At 35.9% G+C, this 23857-nt stretch overlaps 3 protein-coding genes across 3 annotated transcripts; all 3 read left to right on the forward strand.

Annotated features, from left to right (window-relative positions):
• Nucleotides 1-2231: 2231 nt before the first annotated feature.
• LOC122104767 (olfactory receptor 8J3-like) lies at nt 2232-3182 on the forward strand. Its single transcript, XM_042675701.1, has one exon. It carries the CDS (start codon nt 2232-2234, stop codon nt 3180-3182), a length of 951 nt encoding a protein of 316 aa, XP_042531635.1.
• Nucleotides 3183-10607: 7425 nt separating this feature from the next.
• On the forward strand, nt 10608-11567 carry LOC122105075 (olfactory receptor 8U8). The gene has a single exon (XM_042676175.1). It carries the CDS (start codon nt 10608-10610, stop codon nt 11565-11567), a length of 960 nt encoding a protein of 319 aa, XP_042532109.1.
• A 5107-nt stretch (nt 11568-16674) lies between these two features.
• Nucleotides 16675-17625, forward strand: LOC122105154 (olfactory receptor 1044). Its single transcript, XM_042676297.1, has one exon. It carries the CDS (start codon nt 16675-16677, stop codon nt 17623-17625), a length of 951 nt encoding a protein of 316 aa, XP_042532231.1.
• Nucleotides 17626-23857: the final 6232 nt, after the last annotated feature.

Here is a 23857-nt window from a genome sequence, read left to right on the forward strand (position 1 = left end):
ATGAATAAATATCCATCACGGAGCTGATGAAATAAATTCTGTAGTGTTATAATTTATTTTAATTTGCTTGCAAAACTATCATATTCTGGGCTTGAAAGTATTCCATTTTTAACCATCTCTACCTGTAAATAAGGTGTTTTGCCAGTTATCTTAATCACTGTGTCCCTTACTGAAAGACTCAGATCGCAGCAAAGAAGCCCCCAAGGATTGTGCTAGATGGATTCCCAGAGAAGAACCTAGCAAGGGTTGGCTCTCAGGGAGCATCTCAGCCCCCTAGGGACATGAATTCAATGTGAGGATCTTGGAGTCACCAAGGCTTCAAGTTAGGATGTCAACAGTTTGTTTATAGAGGCACATCAGCTCACATGGATTCAGCTATGAGGAGAATTTTCACTAACTACATGAAGTCATTCCCCTTTAGAGGTGGGTAGAACATGTTGATTTTTAAAAAAATGAGTCCCCCCACTTTGATATAAGAAGATGGAGAATTATATGAAATGAGTAATATAAGATGTATGTTAAGATTTGTTTGTAAGATTTTTAACATTCTTAGCAGTGCAAGGTATTCAATATGATCTGCTGGTTATGTTTTCAAATTGGAAGTCTCATTATGTCTCTTATAATGATTATGTAATATCATGACTGGAACAATGGTCTTTAGTGAGTTTGTGTATATGATAAGTTGGTTGGTGATATACTATCAAAAAACAAAATTAAATATTTATGACACGAACATGGTCACAATACTACGCAAAAATTTTTAAATATATTCTCTATTAAGAATAAAACTATATGTTGTAATTTTGTTGGAATTTTATCAATATAATGTTATGATGGCTTGGCATTAAGGTATATACCTTCAGTATCAGCACAGAGAAGGTTCAGGTAAGAGGAAAGTGAGTTCAGTTCAATCTGAAATACCTAGTCAGGATCAGTTTGGGCTACACAGTGAGATCATAAAAAGAAAAAACTCATGATGTAAAGGCATAGGCATAGAATAATCTAATATGTGATCAATACAATAATGGAACATGATTAAGCTATCAGAGTAAATTAAATTTGTTAACATTTCCATTGAAATTGTACCTAAAAGAAGGACTTTAATTGATGTCAAAGAGGAGGACCTCACATTTAGAAGAGAAATTAACATAAGCAGGTGGTCTTCAGATGTAGAAATCTACATTTCTGTTTTAAGATGACAAATCCTCTGACACTTTCAGGTGTGTGTGTGTGTGTGTGTCTCTGTGTGTGTGTGTATGTTTGTGTGTGTGTATCATGTTTAAAACTGAATGTACTTTTCTTGTGACAGTGTCTTATTTGCAACCAATACTGGTCTTGAACTCACAGTCTTCCTATGTCTACTCTCGATGAGTGTACCAACCGCCATACTTAGCAATCTTTTTTTTTTCCTAAGCTAGAATCCTTAAACTAATAAATTTTTTTGCAGGTTCAAAATAATGGAAATTGAATGAGGAACACATACAATTTTTTAGCAGAAAAATACAAGTCTTTTAATAGAAGTAGAACATTCTCCCATTACTTAGATCGACTGCTTTGAACTCTCATAAGACTAAAGCAGGTGACAGAGTTGAAACATTTCATGTATTTGTGCAACAATGGAACAATGAAGCTTGCTGAGATTGATTTGAGAATGTGGGAGACAAAATCAAGGAAATGCATGGAGGGACTAAGTCTGATTGAGTAAGGTACACTGTGACAAAATAAAAAGCTGTTTCATGTAAAACTTGTTAATAGAAAAATAAGCTTTCTTTCATGTAACTGTAATCACTCTGTACAGCATCTTTATAATAAAATAAAAAGTTTTTTTTTTAAAAAGAAAACTAAAATTTCACCAAACAGCATAAGAGTAAATTACCACAATACTTTGCATTATTCAGGATCATTCATTTCCTCATCTTTTATTTCACACTTAAGATCCAAGGTACAAACCATGGCTTTAAATGTTCACAAACTAGTAAGTCTATAACTTAATAACATCATAAAGCAAGTCCTCAAATGATACATGAGGTTAGGGCATTTAATACTTTATTATATTGCTTTTTCTCACTCCATACAAGGACATTTACCCCCAGAAACTTGCACTAATAACTAGATTAGATCAACATATAGCTCAAGAAAATCTAGCCATTTCCCTCTAGAAAATAATATCTGAAGGTGTCTAATCAATCCTTTTGATTCTTTATCCAAACAGATGTGTTTCCAACCCCTCCATGGCCGCTGTAAACATCACTCGGGTCACTGAGTTCATTCTTATAGGTGTTTCAGATCATCCTGAACTGCAGCTCCCTCTTTTCTTCGTCTTCCTGGTCATCTATGGGCTGACCGCAGCGGGAAACCTGGGCATCATCACGCTCACCAGTGTGGACTCTCAGCTCCAAACCCCCATGTACTTCTTCCTGCGACACCTGGCCATCATCAACCTTGGGGACTCTACTGTCATTGCCCCTAAAATGCTGATCAACTTCTTGGCAGCCAAGAAGAGCACCTCGTACTACGAATGTGCCACCCAACTGGGCGGCTTCCTGGTTTTCATTGTGGCTGAGATCTTCATGCTGGCAGTGATGGCCTATGACCGCTACGTGGCCATTTGCAACCCTCTGATGTACACGGTGGTGGTGTCCCGGCAGGTCTGCGTCCTGCTGGTGTCTCTCACTTACCTCTACGGCCTGTTCACCGCGGTGGTGGTCACCTCCTGTGTGTTCTCCGTGTCCTATTGCTCCTCCAACGTCATCAACCATTTCTACTGTGACAATGTCCCTCTGTTGGCATTGTCCTGTTCTGATACCTTCTTTCCGCAAACTGTGGTCTTCACCTCCGCAGCTACGAATCTGTTCTTTTCGATGAGTATCGTGCTGGTATCTTATTGCAACATCGTCCTGTCTATCCTGAGAATACGCTCGTCGGAAGGACGGAAGAAGGCCTTCTCCACCTGTGCCTCTCACATGACAGCCGTCACCGTGTTCTATGGCACGCTGCTGTTCATGTATCTGCAGCCTCAAACCAGCCACTCCCTCGACACCGACAAGGTGGCTTCGGTGTTCTACACACTGGTGATCCCCATGCTGAACCCCATGATCTACAGCCTGAGGAACAAGGATGTGAAGGCTGCCTTAAAGAGGTTTGGGGCACACCCTGGCCATTCCATCAGGCAGATGGAATGAAGAGCTCGGTGGGTAAACAGAGAGATGACTGCTACTGTCTTATCTAACAGAAGGTTAGGTGACTGATACATATTTGATGACACCCATTAGCAAGCAAGAAGAGTTAAGATTTAAAGAGCAATGGATTAAAAACCCAAGGGAAACTCTTTGAATTTAGAGAGGAACATGGCAACCAAGGTATTATGATCTGCTGGGCACAAATGCTGGGATGGTTATCCTAGCTACTCAGGAGTCTGAGATGGGGGTGATCACAGTTCAAAACTAACTGGGACAGGAAAGGTTATGAGATTCTTATCTTCAATTAAGCTCTGAAAAGCTGGAAGTTGAGCTGTGGTTCAAGAGGCAGAGCCCTCGCCTTGAGCAAAATGGCTCAGGGACAGTTCACAGGCCCTAAGTTCAAGCCCCAAGACTGGCACAAAAAAAAAAAAGAAAAGAAAAAAGAATTTCAGAATGAAGACAAGATGGAAATTAAATAAGATAAATTTTAATCAACACATTATGGACAAGTGAAGAGCAGGTGCTGTTTTGTTTGATTTTCTGTTTTGTTTCTTCTTGCATGTACTGGAGAATCATAGATCTATACGATCACAATCATCTTCTAAAGCCATAACTTATAAATGACTGAAATCCTTTTCATACTAATTTATCTAATTCAATTAGACAATAATATTTAAAATAAATATATTTTTCTTAATACTTTTTCATGGATGTCTAATATGACCACTGACTTTAAGATCTGAATAAGTATATGAATATTAAAGTCACCTTTTCAATTAATGTAGTATCTAATTTTTAAAAGAAAAATGGAGAAAGAAAACTACAGAATATACCTTTATGCTGTACTTGATTTTTAAATTTGATAGATTATGTAAAACATTCCATTCTCTTTAAGAATCTTTATTTTATAAAATAAATATTATACAATTGTTTAAGTCTTTACTGTATAAAATTTTACATTTTATGATTCTATCATAAATAATAAACCATATGTCTGGAGATATCTTGCATCATTATAAAACATATTTCTTGCTTGTAATGTTACTTTGTAATTTTGATCAGTAAGTTTTACAATTTTAAAATTAATACGTGTTACAAAATTTATCTCAGAATTATAAAATTAGAACCATAGGATATTGGGATATTGGTGTCACTCACACACACACACACACACACACACACACCATCACACACACACACCATCACACACCATCACAACCACCATCAAACTAAACCTCAGTTGAAAACAGGCATTTCTAAGAAAGACCCAGAGTTGAGAGCCTGGGAAAGTATGGGTACTTCCTTCCCTCCACCCACACCTCCCAAGGAAGAGGAAATGTAGAGAGATATGAGGGGCAGATGGAATTGTTGAGCCTTCCTTTCAGGGCTGGGACCTGTTGCAAGCTATTGGCAGTGGGTGCATGGTCCAAGAGTTGGCCACGCCCCCCTTAAGTCTGACATGGTTGAAGATCTTCTCTGCCAGGGCAGGAGATTCCCCCACCTCCTTGGAAGCTGGCTTATGTGAATGAGGTGCTCTTTCTATTGACTGATATTTTTCTTTTTTATAGGATACAGTTCTCTCTTACTTTCAATGTCTATTTTTGGATACAGAATCTTACTAAAAGCCTTAGGCAGATCTTGAAATCTGTAAATTAAAATCTTCCCGGTATTTGAGATGCATTCCTCTCATTTTAGTTTTTGCACTTGTTTAGTTAGTAGTAACACACTAGGGATGACTACTGTGTGACCATAAGAAGCCTACATAATTTGCCTCCACAACTCTAGTCTGCTCATCAGCTTGGATTCTCTTGAATCATAAATCCATACCTTGTCTACTAGTTTGTTTATTACCTCAATCATTATTATGAGCTTACATTATTTATAAGTTTGACTTTTCCAAGAGGAACCATGGAAGCCACTTTTATTTGACAACACCCTTGTGAGTGATATTTTAAAAATCCCATCTGAATCAATTCAATGCACACATAGCAGGAGAGCTGAAGAAATTCACAATCAGTCTCCACAATCACATTCCTAGATGGTTATCAAATTGTTTCTATTTACTGAAATTAAATCTAAGTTTGGATTATGCACAGCAGCTGCATAATAATAAATAATCAATAAACAGTAAAAGAAGCCAAATTCCTTCAACAAGAGAAACAACTTGTGATGGTACTCAGAACTATGCATCCAAACAACATCAGCTATCTAAAGAAACAAGAAACTACTAAATGCATGTTGCTAAGTGAAAGACAACATCAGCTATCTAAAGAAACAAGAAACTACTAAATGCATGTTGCTAAGTGAAAGACATTCATCTAAGAAGACTGACTACATCATTTCAATTTGAATTTTATGTGAAAGGAAACAGTGGAGAAGCTGTCTTTCAGAGGCTTAGAGAGAAGAAGTTGTGGACAGAAAGGGTTAAGTAGCTGAAGCACCTAGAATAATTTTTCTGTAGCAAAACTTTCAGCATGTCATTTTCCTGGTGGATAAAGGCAAGATGTATTTTTCAGTAAACCCAAAACTATAATTTGTAAAGAGTTATTTTAATAAAAAGGATGAAGGGTAATTTTAATGAGGGCTTCTTTCAACTAAAATATTCAAAAAGTCTTAAAAAACTAAAAATATAGAATATGACAAAGCAATGTGTTCTGTTAAAATACGTAAAATGGGCTAACCTAAATAATACTGGCAAAAGTAGCAAGATTGAAGGTAAAAGGCACCACACTGTCTGTAAGAAGTTGTTATAAGAATATAGTTTAATATTTATCATACCAGCATACATGAATAATAGAACAGAACAAGTAAATGGATTGACAAGTAATTAGGTTTCAAAGTACTGGAGAAGCGAGTTAAAATAACCAGGGAGAGTAGTCTAGAGTAATTCAAGTGACACTGAACTGTATTAGAGACAGAAGAAACTCATGTTCAGCTTATTATAGACAAGTATGTTTCCAGGTATAAAAACTTTCATGTAGATATAGCTACACATATTTGTAAATGACTTAGTGCACACATATGTATCTCTAAGATCTGTCAGCTGAGAAGGCCTAGAAATATGGGTATACCTCAGTAGACATAAACACATGAAGAATGCAAAAGTTTCAAATGACATTTCAAAATAAAAGAATCAGAGGCTGCTTTGGTAGGAAAAATAGTTTGTTTATAAGATGATTCCAAAGATTATCACAGTGTGAGAAAATAAGACTTATTGAAGAAAGCAGAGTAAGAAAAAGAAAAGAAAAGGGAAGGGGAAGAGTGAGACAAGAAGAAGGGAAGGAAGAAAGAAAAGGAAGGAGGGAGGGAGGGAGGAAAGGAAGGAAGGAAGAAAGGAGGAAAGGAGGAAGGAAGGGAAACAAAGAGCAGAAAGGTGAGATAAAGAAGTAAAAAGAAGGGTAAGCTTTACTTAATATGCCCTACAATAAAGTTCTTACATAGTAATCTTCCCTAATAACTCAGTAAGAAATATGAGATTAATAATAGTGTCCCAATGGAGTCTTCTAAGATGAAACATGTTGACTTTTTAAAATAGCTAGGATAATGGCTGGCATATATCAAGAACCTATTGAATGATCAATAGTTTTATTGAATAATTATATTAATAAGCAGACCAATTGGGTTTAACCCAATGAAAAAATAAACCATTTTTATGACAATTTCTCAAATTCCAGTGCATTTTTATCTTTTTATTTATTCATTTATTTATTCATTTATTTATGTCGATCATGGGGCTTGAAGTCAGAGCCTGGGTGTTTTGTCTGAGATCTTTTGCTCAAGGATAGCTTTCTACCATTTTGAGCCACAGCATTACTTCTGGTGTTCTAGTGGTTAATTGGAGAAAAAGACTCATGGACTTTTTTTCACAGGCTGGCTTTGAACTGCTGTCCTTAGATCTCTGTCTCCTGAGTAGCTAGGAGCCACCAGCTCCAGGCTACAGTGAATTTCTTTTAATAGCTCCATTAAAATGATGAGCATATGAGTAATATCTGGCCAATTACTTAGCCCTTCCAATCATAAATCATAGGCATTTTTAAATTATTAATTCACTTTAATGTTATTACAGAGATTATGTACAGAGGGATTACAATTACATAAGAGTTTTATCAAATGTCTTATACACATAGTGCTAAGTACAGGACCTTCAAAGAATTGCATATATTTTTCTTTTTATAATCTATTTTTATTGTAAAGATGATGTACAAAGGGGTTGCATTTATATAAGCCAGATAATGAGTATAGTTCTTTGGAACAGTGTCACCTCTTCCCCAATTTTCTGCCAGCTTTTCCTTCCTAACTCCCTTCCCCTGCATATTGTATAGTTCATTTTTTAAATAGTGGCTATTGAGTATCATTGCTTCTTTTATTTACCCTTTGTCCCACCACTTCTGCATTGAAAAATGCTTTGTAATAATTTCAAAATTGATTTACAATCTATCTTTCAAAGTCATATTTAAAGATTGACACTAATAATATAGAAGATAAAAATATTCTAAATATATTTAGAATGATGTATCCAGAGGTAGGAAAAACCTTAGCAATAATACCTTAGTATGTTAGAGCTGTAGATTTACAGCACTTCAAATCCAGTGACTGGCATCAATAAATCTCCTACTGGAGCATAGACTGATTTTTCTCATAACCTTACTTAATTGTTCCCTGGAGTAAAGATCCTTGGGGAGAGAGACACTAGCAAAACCCACAGGCAGAAGCCACATGCAGCCATTATGAGGAGGGATAGAAGCACATTCTACCTGGGTAGGTTAAAAAATTATCTAAAACTGATGGCTTAAAACTTATTGAAAACTGACTCATTGATGGGCGATGGCATCAACATAGTGCTTCAAGTCATGACTTTTAGATTAAGTAGAGTTTAGTACAGTGGGATTCTTTGGTATAAATAAAGATAAGCAGTATTGTCTGTGAGTTTGTTTACATTTGTATGAATGTATTCATTATGATGCTATATTTCTAAGCACGAGTAGAATGAAAATTCCATTTTAGAATTGGGGAAGTCAATAATAACTCAAGACCAGGATGAGCTAGATGATAATCTCTGTCTTAATGACTTATTCCTCCTGCAATGACTAGATTTTAAGGAGTTCATTAGACAGAGGTTGTCAATCTATCTGGATATTTCCCAAAGAAAATAATATGAGAGTAAGGGGAAGAGATAATCAAATATAATTCCAAAAGTTCATCTTTAGTCCCCCATTACCTAATAGCTAGAAGATTTTCCATCAGAAAGTTAATGGAAAGAGTGTGGCATTCATCAATGAAGTACAGACGTCAGTCAGGAAAGAAGTATTGAGAACCAGTGATTATGGTGAAGGAAGCAATAAACACAAATGAGATACGTGTAAACTGCTCCCAGAAAACAATACAAAATATGTCAACTCACCATGGAAAGAAACAATCAGGAAAATCTTCATAAGACAGTTGCTATTTCAACATACAATGAAAGGTGTAGTATTGCTCCTTCATTTTTCTTATAGGGAAGGAAAGTAGAAATGGCATGAAAGAACTTGAAATGACCAGAAGAAAGAAGAGGTGCATGAAAGACTTTATTGTGATTGACAGCTAGAGTTTGATCACATCAAGAGAACGGTTCTTATCTTGGGTCAGTCGCTGTGAGTGGTTGTTGGGGAAACTGAATGAAATGACAACCCAGTGAAAAGTCATTCATTTTTGAGAAAAAATGTATGAACTATGTTAATACACATTAAAAGTATCTAAATGCAAATATTTAAGCATTTTTGTGTCTTAGAATTAGAAAATACAAATGACAAAAACGGATAAAAGACTTTAGATGAAAATTACAAGAAGTTTTCTTTTCCTGATCTAATTTCCTTAGCTCTATCTTTAGACTCCAATGAAATTAATAGTTTTCATTGCATATCATTGAATCATGAATGTGCAACTTAAAACAACTAGGGGCTGAGAAGGTGGCTCAGTGATAGAATGCTTGCCTCGCATGCCTGAGTCCCTGGCTTCAATTCCTCAGCAACACATAAGCAGAAAAAGCCACAAGTGGCACTGTAGCTCAAGTGGTAGAGTGCTAGCCTTGAGCTGAAGACCTGAGGGACAGAGCCCAGGCCCAGAGTTTAGGTCCTCTGACCAAGAAAAAAAAAGCAAAAGCAAAAAAAAAAAAAAAAACCAGTTAGACAAAATCAAGGGAAATATGACGTAGAGTTTGAGGTGTTGTGAGGAATTTTTGTAAATGAGTCATTTATTTATTTGTGTTGATGAAAATAGTATGATGCACAGTAAACCAGAGTAGCTTTTGAAAATTTACCTTTATCTATTAGTTGTGTATGAATTTTCTTTTTAGGATCTTAACTTGTGTTATGTGGCTTGAGCACACCAAAGCGTATGATAGAACACAAAACAACATAATGGATAGAAACTAAGGATCTCATTCTGAATACGATTATCTGGTCTATGCTATCCTGTAACACATGTTTATGTATGCATTTTGTAGTCCCAGATCTTTGAATTTGAAAACATGTGAAAGGAAGATCACAGTCTCAGCAACTTGATAAATAAAACCTGACTTTGAATATACTTCAATTTTTTGCTCTCACTTCTCTCATGTCTCAGTGATAAAGATATTATTCAAGAGCAGTCAATATAATTTAAGTTTCCCTGGACAAAGAAGTAGGTATATTATATTGAGAACATAATAATACAGTGTGGACCTGAGTAATAAACGTGCATTTTAACACCAATCTTACCCAAACCAGTAATTTTATGTTAGTTCTGTTGCTTCTGTTTCATCCTATTCTTGGTCATTTGTTTAAAAAAATGAATGTTTCCTGAGAAGAAACAAGAGACATATGAACCTGGTTGCAACTCTCTTAAAGTTAGCTGTTTTTTTAATTAACTGACTTGTTCATTTATTATTAAGATTATGATGAAAGTTCAACTGCCTGAATACATTACCAATGTGAAGTAGATAAAAGTCGATGAACACAAAACTGTGTCTCTGTCATCAATGGAACAAAGAGTAGTCATTTCTGCACAGGCAAGATGGTAAATCTGTGAAGTCAGGGGTTGTGTTTTACTTTATGCTCTGGATAGCATCTGCTTCCTAAGACCATAACTTAAGATATTTTAATTAAACTATTGCTTAAATACCATAGTGAGAAACCCTTGGGATAGAAATGGAAGCAATAAAACCCTGTTACCGAACCAATTCTTGTATAAATAATGATTTAAGGGAAAATAAATATCCCTTATATACATATATCTGTTTCTGATACCCATCCCATTTCCAGAAGCCAAGTATATTAACAATTCTCACATGAAAGAAGAAAAGTACCTTCATGAATAGGAAAGTGTTAAAACACTCTCCATATATGTTGCATTGTAAATGCACAGCTTGGAATTCATTCTCCTATTTCTTCCATCCAGAGCTGAAGAAGGCACATGGCTCAGATCAATTGCACCCAAGTGAAGGAGTTCATCCTCATGGGCCTCACGGACTGCCCAGAGTGGAAGATGCCTCTCTTCCTGGTATTCTTGTCCATCTACCTCTTCACCGTTGTAGGCAACCTAGGTTTGATCCTGGTCATTAGAATAGATGCAAGACTCCACACCCCCATGTACTTCTTCCTTAGCAACCTGGCATTTGTTGATTTCTGTTATGCGTCTGTCATTACACCCAAGATGCTGGGGAATTTTTTGTACAAACAAAATGTGATCTCCTTCAATGCCTGTGCAGCTCAGTTAGGATGCTTTCTCACCTTTATGGTCTCAGAGTGCTTGCTGCTGGCCTCGATGGCCTACGATAGATATGCAGCCATTTGTAACCCTCTTCTCTATATGGTCACCATGTCCCCAGGAATCTGCATTCAGCTTGTAGTGGTGCCTTACAGCTATAGCTTCTTAATGGCTCTGTTTCACACCATCCTTACCTTTCGCCTCTCCTACTGTCACTCCAACATCATCAATCACTTCTATTGCGATGACATGCCCCTGCTCAGACTCACCTGCTCTGACACCAGCTACAAGCAGCTCTGGATTTTGACCTGTGCTGGTATCACATTCATCTCTTCTGTTCTGATTGTCTCTGTGTCCTACATGTTCATTGTTTCTGCCATATTGAGGATGCGCTCCGCTGAGGGAAGACGCAAAGCCTTCTCTACCTGTAGCTCCCACATGCTGGCTGTCACCATATTCTATGGGACCCTGATCTTTATGTACCTACAGCCAAGCTCTAGCCATTCTCTTGACACGGATAAGCTGGCTTCTGTCTTCTATACAGTAATCATCCCCATGTTGAACCCCCTGATTTATAGCCTCAGGAACAAGGATGTGAAAGATGCCCTGAAGAAAGTTACTATGAGTAGAGACCAGGCTTTTGTGTTTCTGAAAATAAGACAATGATTTCCATTAACTAAGGTTGATTTTCTCTCATGACCTCTGATTCCTTCCATTCATAAAACTAACATAATACTTGGTTCTTAGTTGGTGATAAATAAAGATCTGGTATAAAATAAAATCATTCTCTGTATGCTTTGTAAGCATATTGACTTAGCATTATATTTCCTAATGCAAAAGATAGGCTCTGAATTTACACATGTATTTTACATACTTACTTCTTTTATTGTTCGTATTATCATTAGGTAGTATGCAGAGATTTTCATTCACCATGTCAGTCTGTGAGGACAATGCATTTTGATCAATGTCACCACTTGCATCATTCCCTCCTCTCTCCCATCTCTCTCAACGCCACCTATCCCCATAAGTTTCCTAGTTCCATTTACATGGTTATTGATTACATAATTAATTGTTACAAATGTATTGCATCTAATGGCTGTACACTTCATACATCCGTAAACAACAGAGAAGACTAAAGGCATTTTGAATGGCCGATAGGAAAATAAATTCTTTTGGAATATTCTCAAAATTAAATAGAAATAGTATTCTCAAAATGAAATGTTATTTTCCAATAAAATTATAGATAACTACAAACCAAGAATGTCAACTAAAAATAACTTTTATCAAAAGAGATATTAGACAATGTCTGAAGTTGTGACTGATTTTCATAATGAGAATGTGGTTTGGGAAAATACTATTGGGGGTGAGGAAAGGTACTCTGAAAATAACCTACAATCCACAGAACTGCCTCTCACATGAAAGGTTTTCAACTCCAAGACATCAATATAATAAGATAATAATAATAATAATAAATAATCAACACTGAGAACGTGTGCCTTAATCATTATGCAGATTTCATTCATGTCCAAGAGGCTGGTATTCCTGTTGAAATCTTCTAGCTTCTTTCTGGTTTCTCTTTTATGTAGTCTATCAACTATCAAGACTAATATTGTAAGTACAGTTAAATTGTATTTGTATCATTCTTCTGTCCTTTTTCTTTTTTTTTTTTTTTGGTAAGTTGTAGGGCTTGAACTCCGGGACTGGGTGCTTTCCCTGAGCTCTTTAGCTCAGGGCTAGTACTCTACTACTTGACCACATCTCCACTTCTGGTTTTCGAAGTGGTTTATTGATGATAATCATGGCCTTTCCTGTCCCGGCTGGCATTGAACCATGATCCTTAGATCTCAGCCTCCTGAGTAGCTAGGATTACAAGTATGAGCCTTCATGCCCAGCTCTTCTCTCAGTTTTTATTTAGGGTATTTTGGGGTTTCCTTGTCAATCATGCATAAAACCAGTAATTTCTTACATTATTTCCTGTTACTATAGCTGTCTCTTTTTCTGGTAGCATGTATTGTCCCAAATTATTTTTTCCTCTGACATTAATATAGCAAATAATGCTCTCTACTAGCTATGAATTTCATAGAATAGGATACTATTCTTTATTTTCAGTAAATTCATACCAACCATTTTTTATTTTTGCCTTATACATTTTTGTTGATTAATCATCTCTGTCTTTGATTGGAATACATGGTCCATTAATATTTCCTATAATTATTAGCATGGTAGATTTTATGTCTATAATTTTGATAATTTTATTCTAAATGGCTCATGATCTTGTGTTTCCATGTCAAGTCTACCACCTTTTTGTTGAAGATTTTAATTTTTGGCCAGTCCTGGGGCTTGAACTCAGGGCCTAGGTGCTGCCCCTGAACCTTTTTGTGCTCAAAGTTAGTGCTCTACCACTTGAACCACAGCTCTACTTTCAGCTTTTCCTGTGATTAATTGGAGATGAGTCGCTCAGACTTGCCTACTCAGGCTGGCTTTGAACCACGATCCTCAGATCGCATCCTCCTCTGTAGCTAGAATAGCAGGTGTGAGCCACTGTGCCTGGCTGAAAAGTTTATTTAGATATTCCTTTTGTGTATTGTTAGATACGTGGCTACATTGATGCTCTTCTCAAAGGTTTGTTGTTTCTGAACACTTTGATATTATTGTGGGTTTTTTAATTGCTACTGTTTTCTTGCCTACCGACTTTCCTGGGCATTTCCTGTGGTGTGGTGCTACAGTTGTCTGATGAGTATTTCCCAAATGTCTGGTATTGTTTTTATTAAAATATAACCATTTGTGTTGAATAAACCCTTCAAATTGTTTCTGGACTTTATTGGCTCTCAAAGTTCTATAAGAGTTGAATATCTCTCACATTTTCATCTCCCTTGATAAAAAATTATATGAACACATCATTTTAATCATTCAGCTAATTGGTATCTTTTATGACTACATAGATCCATATGTTTTCACCATAAAAGATCAAAGCCTCTAATTGCTATCATACTGGTGGTTATGGATTTAAAATATGAATTTAAGAAAATATAATTCAGTCCATAACTGATTCTTTTATTCCCCTAATATACATCAAACTCATGTTCTCTTTTCCTTATGGCCACAGACTGACAAGAGAATTTACCAAAGGTAACTAAAAATATAAAACAATAGTAGACAACAATAGTCTAGAAGAGGAAATGAATAATGAATAATTTCAAGGAATAAACCAAGAGAGAGAATGATTACTTAAAAATACTTTACATGCTATACTGGAAGAATTTTCACAGGTCACTTTTTGTCAATTACCCCCAAGATAAGTTTAAATTCTTGGTATTAATAAGAAAAAGTAAAGAAAGAATAATTATATTCAAGAAAATGAAACTATCAAAACAACACAGTTATGTCTAAAAGCAAGACTTTAGATCTGTGTTTTTATTTAAAAAAACAGAATCATGATAATTGATCTCTTGTCTTCCTTGCCATTCCTGTGGGACTGGGGCTCTAATTTCTGTGATGATCTTATTTACATCGTAATCCTAAGCAAATCCTTGGGGTATAAAGTCACTGACAAAACTCCACAGTTGGTTGCTGCCCAAACTTAGAGAAGAAATAGGAACACTCTCAGCCAAGTAAGTTCAAAGAACAGTAGTCAAAATTGGGACCACCATAAGTATTTTTAAATTGAAGAAAAGTAGAATATGACAGATTTCACAGTCAAACTTTTCGGGTGCCATTGTCTGAAGTTAGATGAAATAGTATTGTCTCCGGTTTTCCTTTAGTTATATCTGTATGTGTCATCATATGAAAATTGGAGAAAGGTTTGAGAACTCCAAGATAAAAATCCATCAGGCTGTCTGAGAAACATAGGCATGCAATTCAAAACTATTTTTCTAATATTTTATTTAAAGAATCAATCATTTTTCTTGGGAGGAGGAGTTATCCATATCCAACTTACTGTATTTGATATAGAAGATGGACATTAGTTACTAACAAGAGGCATAGGTATTGCATTGTGACTGTGAAAGTTAGTCTTTTGGCTGGATGTGGTAACACGTGCCTGTAACCCTCACAGCTTGGGAGGCAGCAAGGAGGAACTGTGGTTTGAGACCATCCCAGGCAAAAGTCATAACATCTGTGCTCCTGCACAGTAAAGAACCTATAACTTCTCCAGGTGTATTTTTCCTTTTATTCCTCGTGCAAAGAAAAACATATCGGTTAGGCTCCATTTCCCTTTTTATTTTTTTTCCTTGCAGAGTTTATGCTTGAGAAGCTAACATTTTATTTCAGCCATCTCTGTCTTCAATTTCAAAGATGTGTTTCACAAATTGCACACAAAGCCGTTTTCTTAGCTCAGGATTGTCTGTTGATTTTCTTGTTTGCTATCCTCTATGCTCAGGTCTTGGAGGTGTTGCACCTGGACCCAAGAACATTGGCAATTCAGCTTCTAATAGCATTTAAAAGTGGTTATTCTGATCACCGACTTCAATATATTTAATAAAACATACCTTTTAGTATGTTAATAGAATGCCACCTACTTTAAAACAAAGCCATACATGTTATGCATTCAACATAAGTTACTTCTTTCCTTTTTAAGGCAGTATCTTGCTGCGTTTGAGAGAGAGAGAAGAAAGAGGAAAAGAGAAGAAAGAAAAGTGAAAGAGAAGAGACTCAGATCTATTACCTTAAGGGATTTGGCAGCAAGAATAATTATGTATGTTATGCTGATTTAAACTGAACTTTTCATTGATGTTCATATTAATGAAGTCTAAGAACAGTAGATAAAACATGTGAAGACAGTCCACTTAAAATAATAGACTAAAGAAAGAGAGCTAATAATAAATGGTAATAGTAAGTGGCAACACCTGGATACATTAATCAATTTAATCGAAAAGTATTTTATTATAATATAAACAAAATAGTTGTCAAATGTCGATATCCATTTAATTTCATCTGAGAAGTTGAGTCTTCACACAAAAATGATATCTTTGCAATTCTGCACCAGGAAAATCTTGGAAAAATATTTATTCATGTAAAGATGACGTTTATTTGATCAGACACCTGTTCCTGTTCCCAACAGCTTCAGATCCTTTCTTGTGCTGGTATCATGTTTATTTTCTCTCTTACAGATGTCATTGATTCTTATGCCAACCTTTCTGCCTATCTATTAGTAAAATCTGTATTTAAAAAATGTGTAAATAAGGAATGAAATAAATAATAACCTTATAGAGTATACGATAGTGTCTCTCACAGTGTCACCAAGTTGCATTGTTAGGATAATAACAAAGATTCTAGAAAGCTCTAGCAAACAGCCTGGGGTGATAGAGAATGAAAGAATATACAGTTCTATTTATGTCAGCTCTGAAGTCATAGGAAATTTGGGTTGCATAAATATGAGGACTCAAATAGACTCCCTTCTTTATATTAGGTGAGATTTCTAAATAAAACTATTGGTTTGGATATTTGAAAGACATTTGTTAAAATTCAAGCAGTATAATATATAGAGTTTTGAGTAAAGAAAAAAGTCGATGTGGACTGACTCCCACAAACTATACTATTTAACATCATAAATACAATCAATTTTGGGATGGAGGGAAACGTGGAGAGAAATAGGTATTTCCCACACACCATCCCTAATAATCTACATTCTATTTTTAAAAACTTCAATTGTGCTAGTAAGTCTGTACTTTTGTGTCTACGATAAGAGTCCTTTACAGACTGTTAAGGCAAAACTATTACAGAACTGATGAACTACACGTTCTTCATTGACAGAACTTGAAGACAAACACCTCTGATGAACTGCACTCAAGTCAAGCAATTTATTCTTGTGGGCCTCTCAGATCGTCCAGAGTTGAAGATGCCTCTCTTCCTGGTATTCTTGTCTATCTACCTCTTCACCGTTGTAGGCAACCTAGGTTTGATCCTGGTTATTAGAACAGATGCAAGACTCCACACCCCTATGTACTTCTTCCTTAGCAACCTGGCTTTTGTTGATTTCTGTTATTCCTCGGTCATTACACCCAAGATGCTGGGCAACTTCTTATATAAACAAAATGTGATCTCCTTCAGTGCCTGTGCGGCTCAGTTAGGCTGTTTCCTGGCCTTCATGACAGCTGAATGTTTACTCCTAGCTTCCATGGCCTACGACAGATACGTGGCCATCTGTAACCCTCTCCTCTACATGGTTGCAATGTCCCCAGGAATCTGTATTCAGCTTGTAGCCGCCCCTTACAGCTACAGCCTTCTGGTTGCAGTGTTTCATGCGGTCCTTACCTTCCGCCTGTGCTATTGCCACTCCAATGTCATCAATCACTTCTACTGTGATGACATGCCCCTACTCCGGCTCACCTGCTCAGATACTCGCTCCAAACAGCTGTGGATCTTTGCCTGTGCTGGTATCATGTTTATTTCCTCCCTCCTGATAGTCTTTATCTCCTATACTTACATTATTTCTGCTATCTTGCGGATGCGCTCAGCGGAGGGAAGACGCAAAGCCTTCTCTACATGTGGCTCCCACATGCTGGCTGTCATCATTTTCTATGGAACCCTGATCTTCATGTACTTACAACCAAGTTCTAACCATTCCCTTGACACAGACAAGATGGCCTCCGTCTTCTACACGGTGATCATTCCTGTATTGAATCCTTTAATCTACAGCCTTAGGAACAAGGAAGTAAAAGATGCTCTGAGGAAATTCATTGTGAGTACAAACCAGGCTTTTGTGTTTATGAAATTAAGAAAGTGACTCAAATAAAAATCAACTCTTCTGATTTCCCATGATTGCCACTAACGATGTCCTATGATGCCCACTTTTTAATATGTGGGGTGCAGATACTGTTTATTGTCTTACGGAATCTTTGACAGATTTCTGCTGAAAAAAATGATTTAAGATATAAATATGGCTTTAAATATTTAACTGTCCTGCTCTTGTTGTTAATGGGAAGCTTGTGAACAATAACTCTCATCCCATTTCTCAAATAAAAACATGTAATAAATTTTATGAGTATACACATAGTTACAGACAAAACATAGGCAAGAAGTATGAACATTTATTTCTGGAAATCTTGTACCTTTATGCTTTACCCAATACCAAACCTAAAGGATTAGAATGATCCACCAAGCTTTAAGTAACAGACTTTGCCTCCTACTTTCTCTGCTATTACTTCAACAGCCCCCCAAATAATAGTAATGTTCCCTGTGTAACATGATTTTAGTATATGTTCTTCAGCTCAGAGCTCTACTCTGCAGTCCTGGTTCTCTTACACTCACTCTTGTTTGGATTCAGTATAGAGACAAGAGCTATCCAGCCTGATAAGATGAGTTTGTGGGTAGACAAGAGAGGAAAGCCCTTATTTCCAAACAGTGAATCATACTGTATCAGTTTGTTCCCACTCTGATAAACATACCTTAGCAAAACATCTTAACAGACAACTTACTAAAACATCAACTTCAGAAACCATTTGGGCAAATGGTTTCCATCCATAATGGCAAGAAAGGTATGGCAAAGCAGAACAGCTCACATCATGACACCCAGCAAGCAAAGAATGTCTGTACTACTAGGCGATCTCATTTTTTACCTCTCATTCCATCCATTAGCTTCCAGCCTATGAAATGATACCATCCACATTCAGGCTTATTCTTTGTCACTTAGTTTTATGGAAGTAACCTTATAGACATCTTAAGAAGAATGCTTCACTAATCTTTCAGGCATATATCAATGGTATCCAGTTGGCAAGATGAATAAATTGACACCTTGTTAATTTTGTATCAAATATGTCTTATAATATCATAATCCTTAATCACCAAATAAGTGTATATATCATATTTCATCTTCAGATAAAGACAAAAAAACCTATGTACCTATTAAAATGAACCAATTTTTTCCCCAAAGTTTCAGTTATACTAGTATTGCTCAAAAGTTCAAGATCAAAGCTTCTTCTAAGGACTGACAGAAGGTCTAAGGTGATAGAGTGCATCTTTGTAAGCAAAAATAAAACCCTGAGTTCAAGCCCTAGTATAACCCAAGATACCAAAGTGTCATCTAAGACTCAAGGCAGACTCTTAGTTGCAAGCCTCCATGAAAATCAAAGAAAGAATTACATAATCCCAACATACAATGAAACAGAGTAAAGTATCTCTTTCCAAAAGGAAAGAATAGGAGGACACAGAAGAACAATCAGAAAAAAAAACACGATAAAACCCCTGCAGGACAAGCATTAAATCCTATAATCGAGTGTCCAGCATGTGGGCCTGGGGGACATACATGAGCTTGAACATCCCATCCACATAGCTTTGCAAGCTACCACCATATGCCTCTCTCTAGGTTGCCCTTGCTTGCTAAGTCATTGCAGCTGAAGTCACCAGGCATTCCTAGTTTCTGGTCTCTCTGACACTCTGGGGTCTCTATTGTGCCTCTGTTTTCAGCCTCACCATTTCATTAATTACCATCTCCAGGCCTGCCCTTGTTCTAACTTTGTCACACATTTCCCAGTCTATCATTACAGTAAAAACAAAAGTAGATGATTAGCAGGATCATGAAAAAGGAACATCTGAAAATCCAGGTCATCAGTCAAACCCAAGAAAATAAAGTTAAGAATGATTGCCTTTGGCCAATCAGACATTTCTGTAACAGACCCTTCCAGAACACACCTTCTTATTTACCATGATTCTGGAAAAACCAACCAACAACGGATTCAAGTGGATACTGGAAAATAAGGATAAGGTATAGAAACTTGTCCCCTTTACTGGCACTTAAAGGGTGACACAGAACAAGGAGGAATTTCAAGACAGAACACTCTCTGGGGAGTTAAAGATAAGTAGATGTCTTCATTGAAGACTTTGTTCACTCTTTGATAGATTTTGATACAAGACAAAGAGTACAGAAAAAATATATAGAAGCCTTGTGCTGGTGTCTCATGCCTGTAATTCTAGCTACACAAGAGGCTGAGCTCTGAGGATCATGCAGGAAGGTCCATGAGACTGTTATCTCCAATTAACCACCAGAAAACCAGAAGTGGTGCTGTGGCACAAGTAGTAGAGTGCTTGCTTTGAGCTGAAGAGCTGAGGGACAGCACCCAGGCTCAGAGTTCAAGCCCTACAATTGAAAAGAAAAATAAAATAAATAAAATAAAATAAAATACAGTGACAAAAGGGAATAAACCAAAGAAAAAAGGAAAGGAAAAAAATTACAATGAAAACCTCCTTTCACTAGACACTGTGTTAGAAATGAACTATACAACTTGGAGGGAGGAAGAGGAGACAGGAGGGGAAAACTGGGAGAAAATGAGGAAAGAGGTGACACTGTCCAAAAGGAAATGTACCCATTACCTGACTTATGTAACTGTAAGTCCTCTGTGCATCACCTTCACAATAATTTGTAAAGAAAAAGAATCCCAAGATCATCTCTAGAGACCTTTTCTTTGGTCACTGCTATATTCAATAGTAGGAATATATCCTTGGAAATTCCAGTTTATATTCATATTCTAGGGTACTATTTCAACACATTAAAAAACCTGGGAAATATTTTTTCAAATCCATAAATCCATGAGATGAAGTATTTTATATGTTTTATAATATGTAACTATTATATATTATAGTTATATATCATATGTATTTATCTATTGGCTATGTATGTTTTTTTCACTTTTATCATCTTTTATTCATTCCTGTTCTTACATAGACTCCCTGATTAATTGCTACAACTATCTCCCCAAATTTTGTTGGCAATGTTACTTGAAGATATATCAAAATATATCATTTCATCCAGAAATACTGCTCTTGGACATACAAATGAGAGAATATAAATGAGAGTATAACAGAAACACATGTACACTCATTTTTATGGAATCAGCATAGCTGCCTTGAAGTTGGTGAACATGTTAAGAAGTGAGAAAGTACATACACAATATTCAATGTGATCTCCATCAATCTTCTAATAGCATTCTTCACAGAGGTAGAGAAATGAATCCTGAAGTTCATATGGTAACACAGAAGAACCCAAACAGATAAACCAGTCCAGAGCAAAAAAGGCATAGTAAGCCATAGTAAAGGCTAAGCCATAGTAAAGGAAAGCCATAGTAAGGACAACAGTATAATATTACTACAAAAAAGATGCTTAGGCATATGGAAAAGAAGACCCAAAAATAACCCCCACAATGACAACCAACTGATTGTTCACAATTGCAAAAGCTATCCAGTAAAGATTGTCTTTTTGCCCAATGATGCTGGGAAAACTGGGAGAAGATTGAAACTTCATGCCTCTACCCTGCATTATACCAGTTCAAAAAGGATCACAGACTTACTGTTACAACTGAAACTTGAAAACTACTACAACCAAAGAAAGTGAGACACTGGGACATAGAGGCACAGACAATAAATTCCTGAAGAGAGCTTCAATAACTCAGCGAATAAGAGCAGGAATTAATGCAACAGATTTCATCAAATTAAAATATTTCTACACAGCAAAAGAAATAGCCACTACATAAGAGCATTAGAGCCTACCAAAAAAAACAAAATATGCCAGCTACTTCTCTGACCGGAGACCCATAACCAGAACATACAACAATATTTTTAAGACATCCTAAACTTGTAAAAACAATAAAAACAAAAAGTTCATAAACAAATGAACTTGGCTCACATACACATATATACACACATATATATTATCTGATAAAAAATAAAATTGCTGAATTTAATAACTACAGTTGGGAATTAATAGCTCAACTACAAAGATTACCTAATGAATTGTTTTTTAAAAGTTAACAGCATTATGAAAAATCCAGAAAATAGGTTTGTGATTTTGTCAGAAGAACAAAACAACATAATTTTAAACACCTTTTTGAACTAAGTGAGAAACATGTTTTTGAGCCCTATCCAATTCACATTAAGCTACTACTATACTTGCACTATATTAGTAATCAAAATAAAAATTGGTTAATGGGTCAAAATATGAGGCTGTGTTGGCTAGCTGTATGAACTTTACACATGCAAAAATTCACAACTCTCATGAAATCTGTACTAAAAATAAAAAGCATGTCACAACTAGGTAAATATTAAAACTCTTTGCTATTGATTTTAATCCTTCATTCCCATTAGGCTCAGTGTAGAGTTGTATCATTCAAGTAGTTAAACTTGGCCTATTAAATAAATTGGGTCCCCAAAGATGAACCACCATGAGATAATTGCTTGTGTTTGTGAAACATCATTAGAGTTTTGGCTCTGAAATGACTTTAAATGATGAAATTCAAGGAAACAACAATAGATCATACAAAATACATTCAAACACTGGAGTGGTTAGAAGCATTGTCATCTCCATAGAATTGTGCTAAGACATGCTGGCTTCTTTTGCTTTTGTTGGTCATTCCTCAAAAGCAATGTGTAGGAGGAGAAACTTCAAGGTAATTGAATTTAGAGGTACAAAACCTGAAATTCCTCACACAAATATTTTAATAGTATATTTAGAGTTTACAAATTGCTGAGTCCAGTTAGGTAGGGATATTTAATATATTAAGGGTATTGCAAGTGGTGGAACTAGTCTATAAGAAAGGCTTATTTATCAAACATATAATCAGCCCTCTTAGGAAGTTTGAGTGAAAAACCAGAGCTAAGATTGATGCATGTTAGAAAGTGCATTCAAGGTGCCCCAGAGAGGGTGGTGTCAGATAAGCTATCATAATAAACACAGCAATAACCCAGTGTCTGCTTTAGGAACTGAATAAATAAAATATGGAAGTTATTACAGGTAGATTGTAATGTACAAGTTGAATTACTAGTAGTGTCACCAATTAATCAAAAACCATGAGCAAATGTAGATAAAATATGCTCTTTAATTTGTTGTTCTGGAAGGTAGTCCCATTAAAGAAGCATAAGCCTACCTCAGTTTATATAGGTAGGATAGGTAGGTTATTAATTGATGAACGTATTATTTGGATATATTCAGTTTGAGTCTCTGGAATAGCTAATTGAAGTTACTGGGGGAGAAGTTAGGAATATGTGTCTGCAGTTCCGATCAGAAAGTTTGTCTAAAGACTAGACAATGGCATGATCAAATAAGAGATGATTGTCCCTGCACCATTAGATGACATCTCCTAATAAGGATCTGTAAACTTGACAGGAGCTAGCTTAAAAAAGAATAAATAAGTAATAGGGTGTTTTAAATCATAAACAAAGGAAGCAGAGGCACAAAGTAAAAGTAAACAAAAGTATTTGTTAAACACAGGTATTTGTTGTCTAAATAATGAAAACTTAATTTGAAATGAGAGATGCCAATGGACTTGTGCTACAGAAAACTGATAAAGGAATTTACAGTGGGCTGAGCGGAATTAGAATGTGAGGACAATACCACATATAAATGTAGAAATGTAATTGAGTTATAATTGCATACAATGAAATGAGCCTGCAGAAGTGGCTTTTTAAGGATAACTAAACTGAAGTAATATGAAGAGTAGAGTAACTGAGTAAAGCCAGAGGAAAACAATCAGGTCACAGGTATGAATTTTTGTGTCTATAAGTTCCCACTGTATAACCCCTATTTCCACTGTATTTGATGTTGGTGCCCTGTATCTTGTATATATACTTCTCTAATTTGGAGAAGGGAAGGGAAAAAACAAAATGCTTAAATAGGGATACAGGTTGGCCCATTGTAACAATGATATGTACAAGACATTATGTGGAAAAACGAACTTTACGATTTAAGCAGAGGGGGAAGAGGGAAGTGTAGTTGTGGAGGTGGGAGGGAAGGGATGGTAGGGAAAAAACAAAGGAGGAGGCAACAATGCTTGATAGGAAATGTACTCATTGCCTTGCTTATATAACTGTAACCCCTCTGTACAGTATTTTTACAATAAAATGCATTAAAATAAATAAAAATAATAAATAAATATTTGAATATATATGTGATTTGAAACAAACATTTAATAAATTGAAAAAGATAAAAAGCTATGAAAGCAAAAAGAGTAGGAGGAAAAATTAAAATTATG

This window comes from Dipodomys spectabilis, unplaced genomic scaffold (assembly GCF_019054845.1).
Source record: "Dipodomys spectabilis isolate Male_0828 unplaced genomic scaffold, ASM1905484v1 ptg000030l, whole genome shotgun sequence".
In the NCBI taxonomy this organism is placed as follows: Eukaryota; Metazoa; Chordata; class Mammalia; order Rodentia; family Heteromyidae; genus Dipodomys; species Dipodomys spectabilis.